The sequence below is a fragment of the Miniopterus schreibersii genome (genome assembly GCF_964146895.1).
Source record: "Miniopterus schreibersii genome assembly, chromosome: X".
Lineage (NCBI taxonomy): Eukaryota > Metazoa > Chordata > Mammalia > Chiroptera > Miniopteridae > Miniopterus > Miniopterus schreibersii.
In genome coordinates, this window is record NC_138104.1 from 73016937 (window position 1) to 73033148 (window position 16212).

Sequence of the window (16212 nt, forward strand, 5' to 3'; positions counted from 1 at the left end):
AAATGCAACAGTTTGACCATCTATACCCTTTCTCATTATGTCATCTCTTTCAATGTCACTCTGGGACACCTAGCAGCTTATCTTTCACATATGAATCACTTAAGTGATATTTATTAAGTATACCATACTAGTTCTTGGACCTCATTAACACTCAAGTTCATCAATCCTTCGTTTCCCAATCAATCAGCCAATCTACCTACATTTCCACCTGTTGAAAGCTGTGCCCCTCCCTCAAGCTAGAACTGAGGTCCTGTCTCTCCCATATAAACATGTTGATCTCTCTAAAACATAGGGGAAAAAAGAAGCACATCTAATTCATTTTGCAGTTTCAACGTTTATTTCTGATACCAAAACTCGACACCACACAAGGGGGAAAAAAGCAATAGACAAGGAACAGCAAATAAATTTATCTTGCATGCCACTTTCAGTCAACAGGACGTGGCTCTCTAGATAACTGTGTTTGGAAGGAATGTGAGGCTTCAGCCTCACTCAGGGAAAAGACTATTTCAACTGATTAGCAATATCTGTGAACATAAGAAAGAAAAAAATTAAAAATCAATGATATATATATCAAATAGTAAGGAATATAAATACCAAACAGTGCTTCCCCATACTCCTCTCATTTCCCCACCATGGGTTTACTATGACACCCAGCTTGTGCACATAAATACATTCCCATAAACCTTACATCTCCCAAAGACCCCAGCTGCCCAATCCAAAGTGATATACCTACCCAACATCTCACTCAACCCAGAAGAAACCAATGGCACCAAAGTTGGCAGCAAAGTTGGCACTGGCTGTCCCACCAGGGCCAATAATGGGGCCAGTGAAGGTCTGAGGAAATCTGGAGCGAGCATTCTGGTGGTATCTTGCCCAGAAGGTAAAGGGGATCCTGGACCAAGGATCTCCAAAATCTCCTTCTTCATCCCAGGTCAGCAGCTCAAACTCAATGTCATCCCAGCTCCAGGGCCCAGATACGGCCTCATCTCCAATCCCCATGCGGGTTCTCGCCTCAGCCCGAGCCTCGGCCTCAGCTGCAGCAGCATCCAGCGCATCCAAGGCCTCATCTGCGGCCTCCATGAATTGTGCAGTCCAGTCGCGAGGGTCTCTCTTCTGAACCTGAGATGAGAAATAGAAAAGAAAACAAAACCCATAATAGTATTAGTTAATATTTATGGAATACTTACTATAGATTTAGGGCCCTAGTTTGTGCTAATTTGCTTAATTTACAAATGCCATCAGCACATACCTACCATGCTCAATACTTAAGATCTCATTCCTGCTCTGGATCATTCATTCCTAGCCAATCACACCTCACCCCATGACCTATCAAGTTTGGAGCAGTTCCTCTATTACCTCTGCAATGAATCTCAGCACTTTCATTTTGCTAGTCTCATGGTAGGAACGGAGGCCCCAGAGGAACTCATACTCAGGAGGGTTGCTGTTGGGCACTCGTCTATAGTCCAGGTACCTTAGAAAGAGCAAAAAGGTCTTTGTTTCTATCAATGTAGAATGGTAGTCCATTAATGCATAATAATCCTAGACTTTGAAGCCCAGATTTCAAGTAGCAACTCCTCCAAGACTCACTCCTAACCACAATCAAAGTATTTACCCTAAAATACTCAGACTTTCAAATTCCTGTGTCAGTTCTTCTACACTGAGCAGTCATCTAGAGCTGCAGGGGAGGCTTTTCTAGGTTCATAGAAAGGACAACACTTAATCTCATCCCCTCTGTCATAGCTCTAGCACCAGGTTCTTGTAATCTTGTCAGGGAGCCACAGATAGGACCACTGCAATGATTACACTGCAGTGCGAAAGCATCAACCAGGCCCAACCTTGGTGATGTGTGCTGTGGGGACATCACTTACAAGATAACTATACTATAGAAAAATTCAACCACAAGGAGTATACTTAATAAATACTTCTGGGTGCATATGTGTTTACATATATATATATATATATATGTGTGTGTGTATTTTATATGTGTGTGTGTGTGTGTGTGTGTGTGTGTGTGTGTGTGTATATATATATATATATATATATATATATATATATATATATATATATATAGTATAGGTATAGTTAGTGTAAGAAATGAGCACGGGAAGAACTTTCTGAGGCTGACCAGCATACAAAACTCATGAGGACCAGACAAAGCCCCTTAGGCACCACTTACTTTTGCTTTACAAACTCATAAGTGAGAAGTTTTCTCAGATCTCCAAGGAGGGGATGTCTCACCCTGATAATAAAAAAGAGGAACCCATAATCAGAGACTATGACATTGCCCCCCAAAATGAAAAGAGCTTTGCAGCACAGAAGTCAGAGATGAGAAAAGAGGCAGAGAGTTCAGTACTAGTTCCCCATCCACCCAGATCACATTCTTGGGCTCTATACCGCCCCAAACCCCCTAGAACATAAGGCTGATGCAATCCTGGGACCATCCTCTGTTGTCAAAGGATGGTATAAACAGGCAAGAGATGAGAGCCCAGTCATACCCAGGGCGCAGTCCCATCTTGCGTAGTGCCTCCCAGAGGACAGCTGCAATGGGAGGCAAGGGGAGACAAGGGACGGAAAATGAGCATGGAAATAAGGCTGCAGCCAACCCCCAGCTGCAGGTCCAGTCACTCACCTTCACTGGCACGGTTGCCATTCATGAAGATGACGCCCAAAATCACTAAGAGGAGACCCAGTTTGGGTGTGTCTTTGGTCCTAAAAGAGTACAAAAAGATAATGCTTTCAGCAGCCATTTGCACAAGACACTCCAGGCAGCATCTAGCTTCTCCAGTATTCCTCAGCTAGGGGATAATTATCCTCCAGTTCTGCCCATGAGCTGTTATGTGACCCTGAATCTGGGACCCTGACCTACTCCCAGAAATAAAAGCACCACTGAAAGGCAATGTTCCACCTCCTTTCCCATCTTACGTTCCCAGTATGCCAGCCAGGGACTCAGGGGTACTGATGAGAATATACAGGTGTTCTTCCTTGTCAATTTCCTTCAGTTGAATCCCAAATTTCTACAGAGAAAGGAAAACAGACTATGAAATTACAGAATCTAGCATAAGCTACTCATCTCAGTCGTTCACCTTCCTGTGAGACTTGCCCTAAACTCCCATTAGGAATCCGACCCATGAATCTTTGAAATCAAGACGTTCCCCATTATTCCTGTCCCTTAGGAGCTGCCTTCTCACCTTTTCCAGGACAAAGCATGCACGTTCAATGATTTCTGGATAAACATCAGTGTATTCACGGATGATATCCCTCAGCATTTCTGTAGGAGAGAGGAAGGATCACCTGGGCTGAGCAGGGACCACCGAACTGCAGCCCCTTTGCCAGCTCTGCTGAAGAGAACACAGAATCCTCAAGGATGAAAAAGAATCAGCCATGGAAAGAGGGGACTGAAAGGGAGGGGACTTATATATAAGCAAAGGAATGTCCACAGAGCATGGGGTTAGGAGAAGGGCAGAGCCCCAGGAGAAGGTAATGGATGCCTACCTGAGCGCTTGATGGGCACCTTTGTGTAATCTTTAAGCATCAAGTACTTGACCAACTTATTTGCCTGGGAGGGGAAAGGGAAATTTTTTTCAGTTATACTTACAGAAATCTTGGTTGAGTTATAGATGGAAATATGACAAAGAAAAGGGCAAGAGAGGGGAGATGTAACTGGCGAGTTATAGTGCTTACTCTTTCCTGAAGAAGGGCCACATCTCGGGGCTGTGAGGCACCCATGTTCTGTGAGGCACGCGGGTTGGGAGAGGGACGCAGGTTTGGTGAGGGTCGTAAGTTCTGCCAGTCAGGTGGAACTGGCCAATCAGTGGGGATCCAGTCAGGTGGGAGCTGCCAGTCTGTGGGAAGTGGCCAATCAGGTGGCAGTGGCCAGTCAGGTGGTAGCGGCCAGTCAGGAGGGCCTTGCCAATCTGGAGGACCCTGCCATCCAGGTGGATTCTGCCATCCAGGTGGGCTCTGCCATCCAGGTGGATTCTGCCAGGCCAATGGGTTTGGCCAGACAACTGGACCAGGCCAGACAATGGGATTTGGCCAGATCACTGGGTTCTGCCAGATCACTGGGTTCGGCCAGATCACCGGGTTCTGCCAAGCAACTGGGTTTTGCCAGGCTGGTGGGGTCTGCCTAGCTGGAGGGCTCTGACGTGCTGGTGGAGTCTGCCTGGCTGGCTGGTTTTGCCAGCCTGGTGGGTTCTGCCAAGCCAATGGAGTCTGCCAGAGCACATTGGGGGGTGCGCCAGGTGGGTTTTGAGTGGTAACTGGAACTGGTGCAGACCTCCAGGTCCCTGCAGGAAGTGGGGCCCGCCTCTGATCCCCACTGCTGTTCTCTTCCACATTCAAGTTATTAATCTGTATTATCAGAGAGAAAGAAGGTCCAAGGTCACCAGTTGTTTCTTTTTCCTCACCCTATCTATTCCAGGAAGGTTCCCTAAAACCCTCACCTGTAGTGACAGCCTGACTCACTAGCCAATGGTCACCCTGAGTCCTGGGCTTGTCTTTCACTGTCTTTCAGGCAGGAGTTTCATCTCTGAACCAGGCCAGGATCAACCCAAGGGTGGGGCCTGAAGCTGCTCCTCTTCCTATGTCCACCACTGGCTTTGCTTGTACCACCCTGGACAAATCACTCAAGTCACTTCACCTCCCTGGGACTTAGTTTCTTTCTCTGTAAAACTGAGACTATGATCCCTAACTGGTATGAGGTACTTTGAAGATTTAATGAGTGAGATAACCTGTGTGAATGTGCCTAGCTCAAGGCCTAACACATGGTGGCTTCTATCAAACTGTAAATTGAATTACATATAGGTTGTATATATTTCATCTCCCCATCAGTCTGTGGACAGTTAGAGGGCAGGAATTACCACATTCACCTTACGATGCATCCCCCATAATATAGCTGAATACAGGCAGATATAGATATAAAAATCTCTATATCTATACATTTATTTCATTTTTAGAACAAATAACAACCTCAGAAAAGAAGGGAGAACCCAAAGTAAAATGGAGCTAGCAGGGATCTCACCTTGCGGGTCCTCTTGCCCCGAATTATAGTCCTGGATTCCAGATTTTGAGCCTGGGAACCATCTGCTGATGTCTGTGCAGCTGCACCATCAGATTCAGAGATACCTGGGTCGGTCTCTATGTCAGCCTGGGAAGTGGCCATCTTGGTTTGGTTAACATTCTGGGTATGGGTATCAGCTGTTAGGGCCTTAGTGGTATCATTCCAAGCCTTGAAGGCTGTCTTAGACTGAGTGTTTGACATCTCACTGGCATTGAGAGGCTGAGAGAAACTGTAAGTGGCATTCTGGGCCTTAAAGGCCATTTTAGACTTGTTGGCAGTTAACTCATTGGTTGCTGCCTGGGAAAAATCATAGGCAGCATTTGGGCTATTAGGGGTGACATTCTGGGTCACAAGGGCTGCCTTAGGTGGTGTCTCCTTGGCATTAAGAGCCTGAGAGAAATCGTAAGCAGCATTTGGGCTTTTTGTTGTGGCATTCTGGGCCTTAAAGGCTGTTTTAGGCCTAGCTGCAGCTGCTGAAACCTGATTATCAGCCGTCTCGCTCTCTGTTGGGGGCTGTGAACTCTGGGGACTAGAATTCTGCCCGCAGGCTTGGTTGGTAGGTGGAGCCTCTGAGATCTGGATGGCCTCCATCAGGGTCTGCATAAGCAAGGTGCTGTCTTCTACTGAGGCCTCAGCCTGAAAATACAGGGAGGGAAGGTGGGATTAAAATCTCTGGGCCTCCAAAGAGTGAGGAGGGGTAGAGGGAGCAGAGCAGGGGAAGTGCTGGCAGGCAGCTGATGCAAAATAAAGAGGGCTGAGTTAGAGACCTAGACTGCTGGGGAGGGAGGCATAGTGGTAACAAACCTCTGATAGGGGCTGAGTGGGTAAGGGCTAAAGAGAGATGGGGTGGGAAGAGAGGGGTTGAGATGGAACAGAGGTGCTATCAATCAATGACGTCAGAGCAGAGCAGTGTGGTGTGCTTTAAGAGCTCTAGACCTGGGCGGTGGTGCCCTCGGGAGGAGTTGAGGAGAATGATGGGGGAGGAGGTCGCAGGGAGTGGGGAATGCAGGAGAATGGGAGGGTGGAGGTGGGTGGCTGGGGGAGGGAGCGGCAGACTGCTGTACAAACGTCAGGACTATGGGAAAAAATGGTTCCTTATCCAACCCGCATTCTCTGGGCACATTGCCCTGACTACTAACAGGGTCTCCCCTTTCTCTAAGCAGGGACTGATGTCTGAAAAGGGACGCCCCTCCCCCCTCAATAAACCCTGAGAATTTGAAAGATGACGGAGTCTAGGCACCAAGAGGGCAAATAGGACCAGACGTTTGGGAGTCCAAAGGAGCCCAGGGGTAACTGTTGGCTGGGGAAATGGGGAGAGGAGAGGGTGTAGATATCTCACCTGGAAGCTGAGGAGGCCCGCACCACAGTCCATTTTCTGAGCCATGGCTCCTGTCCCTCTGGCAAGAGCAGAGCCTGGGGGGGGGGGGGAGCCGGACGTTATACTACCTAGGGCAAATACGAAGAACCAAATTTGGGGGTGGGGTGTTTGGGATTTGATCGTGGGGACGGATGAGGTGTTGAATGTGAGGGGAACGGGCCGGGTCGATGTGGGAAAAGTGAATGGGTTTCCAGATGGAGGTTCTGAATCCCGAGAAGCTACTGAAGGGGAGAAGCTTCAAATCGGGGTTCGGAAAGCAGATAAGAAGTCTGAATCTACAGGGATTGGGTTTGGGAGCCGCATTTCGGAAACTGAATGGAGATTTCCAATGAGAAGGAATCGTGTTAACAGTAGAAATTGAGGACCAGAAATCTGGAGATTTTGAACGATGGGAAGGGTTCAGAGAGAGAACAGGGGTTCTGAATAAGGGAGGATCAGGTGAGGGGTGTGAATCAGGGTTTGGGGAGTGGAAGGGGGATCAGAATCCAGGGTAAAAGGATCGGGATGAAAATGGGGGCCCGCACCAGGGGGCAAATGCCCTGTCTGGGGGCTAATTCTCACCTGGCCTCAGGCCCCAACCCCAACCCCCTCGTTGCTTCCCTTCTTCACGACTCAGAGAATCGGGATTGCAGTGCTCGGTTCTCAGCAACCGCACCCTCTCCTTGTCCAGGAGAAAATGCCAGCGCGGCAGATAGGACGACCCCGCCTCTTCGCCTAATATACCACCCACCGCCTCACAAGGTTGAGCGCATGCGCAAGAGCTAGCCGACCAAATAAGAGTCCCGCCCGCTTTCCCAACAAAAGCCTCCTCTGAACACCGTGATGCGCATGTGCAGAGGCAGGCAGTCCCGCCCCTTTGCCAACACACCACGCCACCACCAACCGGGTCTACGGTATACAACAGTCCCTCCCCTACCTCTATGTGCCCTCCCCAAAACAGATGCTCTGTACCTCTAAGTCCCACCCCTTGCCCCACACACCAGCCCCCTACCTTTTCCGCAGTGCGTCTTGTTTCTACCCTTTTCCTGTCAGGTCACATCCATCTCCACCCCGTTGCCTAAGACCACTTAAAAATCACTATTAAGGAGGTCTCTGTGTGGGGTCTCTAACTGCAACAAGTGTTAGGCTTTGGGGCACAGGAAAAGTCCAGAGAGGATACACTATTAGAGGTAGAGAAATTCTGTGGTCTCCACGTGATTCTATATGATCCCCTCTTAAGAGCTCCCAGACTCATGAACATTATCTTTCCTGCCTTATGTGCAGCCCCAGGCACGGACTTATTTTGTGTGTGAAGGGCACAGCTTCTACATCACAGCATGATCTGTACTGGGGTTTGTTTTCCTCTCACAGCAGTCCTGGGAAGTGAAGGTCCCATTTTACAGACATGTTGCATGCATGAACTAGTAAACAGAAAATGCAAAATGTAGGCCCCGGTCTTCCTGACTTTCAGTGCTGGCCTGGAAACTGAGGCACCCTGCTCTCTTCTTCAGTTTCAGCGACAGCTCCATCCCCACCTCCCTTGCCTGTCAATATCTGCCCCAAACAAGCAAGGTGAGACCTAAGGTCATAATCTGCATTTAAAAAGACGCAGGTAAAGGACCCCAGCCCCACCTCTGCCTACTTAACGTGAGTCCATCCTACAGCAGACTTTTTCTACCTCCAGGAGTGTATCCTTTCTGGCCATTCTTTTTCCTGGGTCTTAAAGTAGATGAGTTTAGCAGGAGCCTAGCACTTGTTGCAATTAGAGACGCCACACAAAGACCTCCTTAATAGTGATTTAAGTGGTGCTAGGCAAGGCTGTGGAGATGTATGCAACTTGACAGGAGGGACAGTGAGGGGAGGGATAGACCTGAGATACGCCTTGTGGAAAAGGTAGGGCACTGGTGTGGAGGGTAAGAGGTGAAACTATTATTGCTCCTTAGGGTCCATTCCTTACTCCCACTGTCAGGCCTTTTCCTGAGTGGCCCAAATACCCTGCCTGCCCCTGAGGCCTCCCTGGTGCCCACTGAAGTGGCCAGGACAATCAGGCACTTGTGTGTCTCAGCCACAGCAAGCCCTGATTCAGAGTAAATGTTTATCCTGATTCCTTTGAGGGATGAGTCTCAATTCCTGGGATAAAGTGCCAGACCAGTCTGACACTACCAGTGTGAGCCCACTCAGGTAACTCAGTTATCTGAATCTGGTTTCTCAATCTGCAAAATGGGAAGTGCAAGGAGCACTTTACTAGGGTCCTGCCCAAGGACAAGGACACACAGGCTGCTGTACTTCCAGAATGGCTGGAGAGACTGGCAAAGGCAGAAAATGATACAGGGATATGAGGTGACCCAAACTGAACTGATACTTTTCAAAAATCCAAGGCAGATCTTTGTACATTTCACATTTGTTCTGGAGTCTGCATAGGAAAGGAAGTTAATGCCAGGAAGGGCCACAGCATTTGGTCTCCAAGGGCCAACATCAGTTCAGCCAGGCTGGATGACTTTCCTCATCTGTTGCATAGCAACGTCCCCTGTCAGCTGCCTGTTTTTCCTCAGCATTTCCTCTGTAAAGTGTCTGCAGTGGGACGTGATCAGACTCAGGAAAGGAGGTCAGGAACACCATTTTATATGCTTTTGGCTTCCATATCTGTATCTCCAGTCTTTACTTGGCCAGTCTTTACTAGATCCATAACCCAACTGCCGACCTCACTTCTCCAATTGAATATCTCTTGGTATTTTTTTTTTAATAAATCTATTGGGGTAATATTGGTTAATAACATGATATAAATTTCACGTAGTGTTTTCAAAATGAACAGGTTACAAACTGATTCCTTTGTATATATCCTTCTCTACACCAACACTGTGTGTTTCTCCTTTAGTCATGTCCTTCTCTCCCCACTAGAATAAAAACCTTTTGGGGAGATGGATTTTTGTTTGTTTTACTCATTGCTGTATCCTCAGGACATAGAATGGTGAGTGGCATATTTTATATGCTCAAAAAATATTTAATGAATGAATGAACCCCACCATTCACCCTGTAGTTCAAGTAAGAAACCTGAGAGGCAAACTTATTTTCCTGTGATGAATTCACTTACTTTTCCTCATTTACATATAATGCATATTAATCATTAAAATTCAAACAGTATCTAAATATTTTATTTTTTTTAACATGTTTTTTATTGATTTCAGAGAAAGGATGGGAGAGGGAGAGAGATAGAAACATCAATGATGAGAGAGTCATTGATCAGCTGCCTCCTACACGCACCCTCCTGAGGATCAAGCCTGCAACCCGGGCATGTGCCCTGACAGGGAATCCAATCTCTATCTCCTGGATCATAGGTTGACGCTCAACCACTGAGTCATGCTGGCTGGGCAGTATCTAAATATTTTAGAAATTAAGTGAACATCACTCTCAATCTCACCACCTTGAGATAACTGCTATTAAGTTTTTGATGTTATCATTTAAACTAGTGTTTTATGCATACAGAGTGGGGCAGGAGTACATTCTTTGTACAGAAAACTAATACGAGAATTAATAAATAATACAAGAATAAACTCTGTTTTGCCTCTTCATAACTGTAAACCTACTTATGCCACATCCTGTATATATTCTTACATGCATAGGGTTATATGTGCCATAAATATGTTAATAGCACTTTTGCATATTATCTCCCACTCCTCTCTTTCACCTCTACCCTCATCTGTCAGATGTGCATTTTTAACAACCATTTTTATATCCTTCCATGTTCAAAAAATCATGTTTTTTAAAAATTAAGATTATATGCACTTTTAGAGGGGAGGGGGGTTGGGGAATGGGTGAAAAAAGTGGTGGGATTAAGAAAAAAGATTATATGCACTTTAGTGCAACTGATTTATCTTGGTTAATGCTAGCCTACCTGTGATTCGTTCTTTTACATTGCTGCATAATATTCCATAATAAGGATGTACCACATTGTACTCAACCATTTCCCCACTGATGGTCATTCTTTTTATTTTCAGAAGTATTTTTGGTACATACAAACAACATTGTGATGAAATATTGTACATATATCCTTATATTTTGAAGCTTAATGTTTTTTATTCCTATGACACCAGATGCTTGGGAGCAAGACTGACATACTCTACAGCACTTGGTATTATAATCTTTCCAATTTCTTTGCCAATCTGATGTGTGCTTTACTGGGTATTTCCTTGTGGTTTTAATTTACATTTCTGATAAGTAGTGGAACACATATTCATATATTAATGGACCTATTCAATTTCTTTTATAAAGTAACTGTGTAACTCTTTTACCTATTTTCTTGCGTCTTTATTTTACTGACTTTTAGGACTTCTTTATACAGTCTTACAGATACTTATTGAAAAGCCCTTAGGGCTATATGTATTTCAAATTTTTTCACTTTTTAGTAAGTTAATACATTGTGTATAGTCTATTACATAATAGTTCTAACTGTGAAAACCACAAAGTCCAGATAGTCACATTTTCACATTCCCTTTGCAGCAAAGAGAATATGATGTAGCATTTACCAGTATGGCAGGGTCCTGAAGACCATCCTCAGGTTCATTGATTTGCTAGGACTCACAGAACTCAGAAAATGGTTTTATACTCATGGCTATGGTTTATTAAAGTGAAAGGATTCTGATTTAAATCATCAAAGGCACATAGGGCACAGTCCAGGACAAGAGTAGGTGTGAGCTTCCAGTTGTTCTCTCTCAGTGGAGTTGTATGGCCAGTGTTTAATTCTCCAAGCAAGATCTGTGACAACCAGAGAAGCTCACCTAAGCCTTGGTGCCCAGGATTTTACCGAGGGTCAGTCACGTAGGCATGGAACACCTGCATGGCTGACCTTAGTTACTCAGTCTCCAGCCTATGCAGAGATCAAACTAATACTGCAGGGTCCAAAGCCCCACTATAAATCACAATGGTGACATAAACTATCTGGTGTGGCCTAAAGTCCCAGGTGAACAAAGACACTCTAATCAGGTGGGATAGTCCAGGGGCTTAGAGGTTATCTCCCAGGACTTTGTCAGGATCCAGACTTTTCTTCAGAATGTGCAAATGTTTTTGTGTAATGTGCAGTATTTGAACACCTCAGACTTGTTGAGTCAACTCTTTTATTGCACAGTCACAATTCCAACCTAACACTTGGTCAGAAAGGAGTGATTCAAAGATGTAAAGATCAAGTTCAATAGCATATCTTTGGTGGTAGGAGCAGCAGCCACTAGAAAATCCAGTATATAGGAGAAGCATTGGTAGCAGGGCCAAGGGCAGCATCCCCTATCCATTGTTCAGTGGTGGCATTAATGGGATCCAACTGGCTAATATTTATGGCATGATTTTTGAAATACACCTGGGCCAGCTGCTCTTAGCAAATTAGTTTAATTCTACTAGTTTAAACAATTTTTAGAAACTTTTCATTTTGAAATAATTTTAGATACACAGGAAACTGCAAACATAATACAGAGAGATCCTGTGTACTCTTCAGCTACTTCCCCAATGAGTACATCTATGTAATAATATAAAAACTAGGAAATTGACGTCGGTATGATATGTGTGTATAGTTCTGTGTCACTTTATCACAAATGGAGGTTTCTATGGTAGTCACCACAGCAATCAAAATATAAAACTATTCCATCACCACAAAGATTTTCCTGTACTACCTCTTTATAGTCGCATTCAACTCCCTTCCCTCCACTATTCCTAACCCATGGCAGCCATTATTGTGTTCTCCATCTCTATAATTTTAACATTTCAAGAAGTTTATAAAATTGAAATCATACAATATGTCACATTTTTTTTCTTATCTTTTTTCAGTTAGCACAGTGCCTGTGAGATACAGCCAAGTTGTTTTGTGTATCAATTGTCTGTTCTTTTTTATTGCTAATTACTATTCCATGATATATATGTGCCACAGTTGGTTTAACCATTAGCCTCCTGAAGGGCAGGCATCTGGGTGGTCTCTAGTTTGGGGCTATTATGAATAAAGCTGCTATAAATATTTTTTACAATTTTTCTGTGAGCATAAGTTCTAATTTTTCTCGGATAAATGCCCAAGAGGGCAATATGCTGGGTTGTAGAGTAAAGAGCATGTTAGTTTTATAAGAAACTGCCAAACCTTCCCAGAGTGGTTGTATCATTTTACATTTCCACCAGCAATGTATGAGTGATCTTTGTCTCCAAATCCTTGCCAGCATCTGTAGTTAGTGTTTTTAGCCATTCTGATAAATGTGCAGTGATAACTCATTGTGGCTCTAACTTGCATTTCCTTAATAGCTAATGATGTTGAACACTTTTACATGTGCTTATTTGCCATCCATATATGCACTTTGGTGACATTACTCTTCATATCTTTTGTCCATTGTCTAATTTGATTGTGTGTTTTCTTTCTCTTTTTTTAGTGTTGAATCTTGAGTTTATATGTTTTATTTATGCGTCCTTTTTCAGATACATGGTTTGCAAATATTTTCTCCCAGTTTGTAGCTTGTCTTCTCATTCTCTTAACAGAGTTATAAAGCAAACTTTTGAGGAAGCCCAATTTATTAATATTTTTTCTTTTTAAAGACTTGCTTCCATGTCATTTTTCTAAGAATTCTTCAAGAAGACTTAGGATCTGAAGATTTTATACAATATTATATTCTAAAAGTTTTATAATTTTAACTTTTACATAGAAGTCGATCATCTATTTGGATTTAAATTTTGAATGAGATGTGAGGATTAGGTTGAGGTTCATTTGGGGGGTAGAGTTGGCAGGACTATGCATATCCAATTATTCTAGCACAATATGTTTAAAAACAATCCTTCCATTGAATTATTTTTGCACCTTCATAATAAATCAGTTGATTGTACTTTTGTGAGGCCTGTTTCTGATATCGCTATTCTATTCCATTGATGTATGTGTCTATTCATCCACCAATACTACACGGTCTTGATTACTATAGCTACACAATAGTTTTGAAATTGGGTAGAATTTTATTCTTCTTTTTCAGGATTATTTTATCTATTATTCTAGTTTTTTTGTTTTTTTCACATATTTTAGAACAATCTGTATCTACAAAACATCTTGCTGGGATTTTTGGAGCATTGACATTCAACTTGAATATCAATTTAGAAAGAATTAACATATTTTCTATGTTCATTCTTCTGATCCATGAACACAGTATGTCTTTTCTTTTATTTTGATCTTCTTTGATTTCTTCATTAGAGTTTTGTGTATTCTTCTATTGCTGGGTGGAACATTTTATAAATATCCGTTACCTCTTGTTGGTTCCTGTTGAGCTCTTCTATATCTTTGCTGGTTTTCTCTCTAGTTGTTCTATCCATTGTTGATAGATGGATATTGAGGTCTCCAACTATATAAATGTAGATTTGTCTATTTTTACTGTCAGTTCTATCAGTTTTTCTTTCAGATAATTTTTCATGTCTGTTGTTTGCTGATTACAAATTTAGGATTGCTCTGTATTTTTGGTAAATTGATCCTTTCATCCTTATGTAGTATCCTCCTCTATCCACGGTAAACATCTTTGCTCTGAAGTCTATGTTGTCAGTACTATCACCACTCTTGCTTTCTTTTGATTAATATTTGTGTGGTATATATTTTAACATCCTTTTACTCACAACCTACTTTTATCATTATATTTGAACTGAGTTCCTTATAGAGTGCATATAATTGGGTAATGTTTGTTTATCCAGTCTGCCAATCTCTGTATTTGGTGTATTTAGACCATTTCCATTGAAATTAATTATTGATGTATAAGGGCTTAGTTCTGTCTGCCCCTTTTTTCCTGTTTCTCATTTCTCAGTTTTCTTTACATTAATTTTTTTTAAAAATTATATTTTTATATTTTTATTTTGTTCAAAATATTACAGATGACCCTTTTTCTCCCCATTGACCCCTTCCACCCCACCCTCATCCCCTTCCCCAGTCCCTCCATTGTTTGTGTCCTTGGGTTATGCATATACGCATACAAATTATTTGGTTAATCACCCCCCCCCCAATCCCCTCCTTCCTTCTGCGATTCGTCAGTCTGATCTATGCTTCCATGTCATTGAATCTATTCTGTTCATCAATTTATTATGTTCTTTAGATTCCACATATAAGTGAGATCATGTGATATTTCTCTTTCTCTGCCTGGCTTATTTCGCTTAACATAATTTTCTCCAGGTCCATCCATACTGTCCCAAACGGTATGAGATCCTTCTTCTTTACAACTGCATAGTATTCCCTGGCATAAATGTCTCACAGCTTTTTAATCCATTCAACTACTGATTGGCACTTGGGCTGTTTCCACATCTTAGCTATTGTAAATTGTGCTGCTATGAACAGAGGGGTGCATATATTCTTTCTGATTGGTGTTTCAGGATTCTAAAGATATATTCTTAGAAGTGGGATCACTGGGTTAAAAGGCAGTTCTATTTTTAATTTTTTGAGGAACCTCCATACTGTTTTCCATACTGGCTGCACAATTCTGCATTCCCACCAGCAGAGTTCCAGGGTACCCCTTTCTCCACATCCTCACCAGCATATGTCATTTGTTGATTTGTTGATGGTAGCTATTCTGACAAGTGTGAAGTGATACCTCATTGTGGTTTTAATTTGCATATCCCTGAAGATCAGCGATGGTGAGCATTTTTTCATATGTCTCTTGGCTATCTGTATGTCCTTTTTGGAGAGGTGTCCAATCAGGTCCTTTGCCCACTTTTCAACTGGATTGTTTGTCTTCCTCTTATTGAGTTGTATGAGTTCTTTGTACACTTTGGAAATTAACCCCTTATCAGATACATCCTTGGCAAATAAGGTCTCTCATACCGTGGGTTTCCTTTGTATTATGAGGCTGATTTCTTTTGCTGTGCAGAAGCTTTTTAGTTTGATGTAATGCCACTTGTTTATTTTTTTCTTTTGTTTCTCTTGCCTTAGGAGATGGATCAGTGAAAATTCCACTATGTGAGATGTTTGTGACTTTACTGCCTATGTTTTCTACTGGGATTTTTATGGTTTTGTGACTTACATTTAGGTCTTTTATCCATTTTGAATTTATTTTTGAGTTTGGTGAAAGTTGGTGGTCTAGTTTCATTTTTTTGCATGTATCTGTCCAATTTTCCCAGCACCATTTACTGAAGAGACTGTCTTTACTCCATTGTATGCTCTTGCCTGCTTTGTCAAATATTAACTGACCATAATTGCATCAGTCTATTTCTGGGGTCTATGTTCTCTTCCACTGATCTATAGATCTGTTGCTGTACCAATACCAAGCTGTTTTGATTACAATGGCTTTGTAGTACAGTTTGATATCCGGTAATGTGATCCTTCCAACTCTGTTCTTTCTGAAGATGACTGTGGCTGTTAAAGGTCCTTTTTGGTTTCATAAAAATTTTTGGAATATTTGTTCTAGCTCTGTGTATTATGCTGTTGGTATTTTAATAGGAATTGCATTGAATCTAAAGATTGCTTTGGGTAGTATGGACATTTTAATGAAACTAATTCTTCCAATCAATGAACATGGTATATTCTTCTACTTGTTTATATCTTCCTCTATTTCTTTTTTCAGTGTACTATAGTTTTCTGAGTACATGTCTTTTATATGTTTGGTTAAGTTTATGCCTAGGTATCTTATTATTTATTTATTTATTTATTTATTTATTTATTTATTTATTTATTTTTTAGTTTCTCTTTCTGAGAGTGCATTGTTGTTGTATAAAAACTCCTTTGATTTCTGGATGTAAATTTTGTATCCAGCTACCTTGCTGAATTCATTCATCAAATCTAGTAACGCTTTGATGGAGTGTTTAGGGTTTTCTATGT

At 42.5% G+C, this 16212-nt stretch overlaps 1 protein-coding gene across 1 annotated transcript; it reads right to left on the minus strand.

Moving 5' to 3' along the window:
• Positions 1-314: 314 nt before the first annotated feature.
• MAGED1 (MAGE family member D1) lies at positions 315-7182 on the minus strand. The gene is made up of 13 exons (XM_081126453.1): positions 6999-7182; positions 6399-6472; positions 5021-5695; positions 3682-4350; positions 3493-3556; positions 3189-3268; positions 2923-3014; positions 2630-2709; positions 2496-2538; positions 2177-2239; positions 1357-1471; positions 734-1119; positions 315-524 (listed from the first exon to the last, which is right to left on the minus strand). Exons 2-12 carry the CDS (start codon positions 6441-6443, stop codon positions 742-744), a joined length of 2304 nt encoding a protein of 767 aa, XP_080982579.1. The 5' UTR covers positions 6444-6472; positions 6999-7182; the 3' UTR covers positions 315-524; positions 734-741.
• Positions 7183-16212: the final 9030 nt, after the last annotated feature.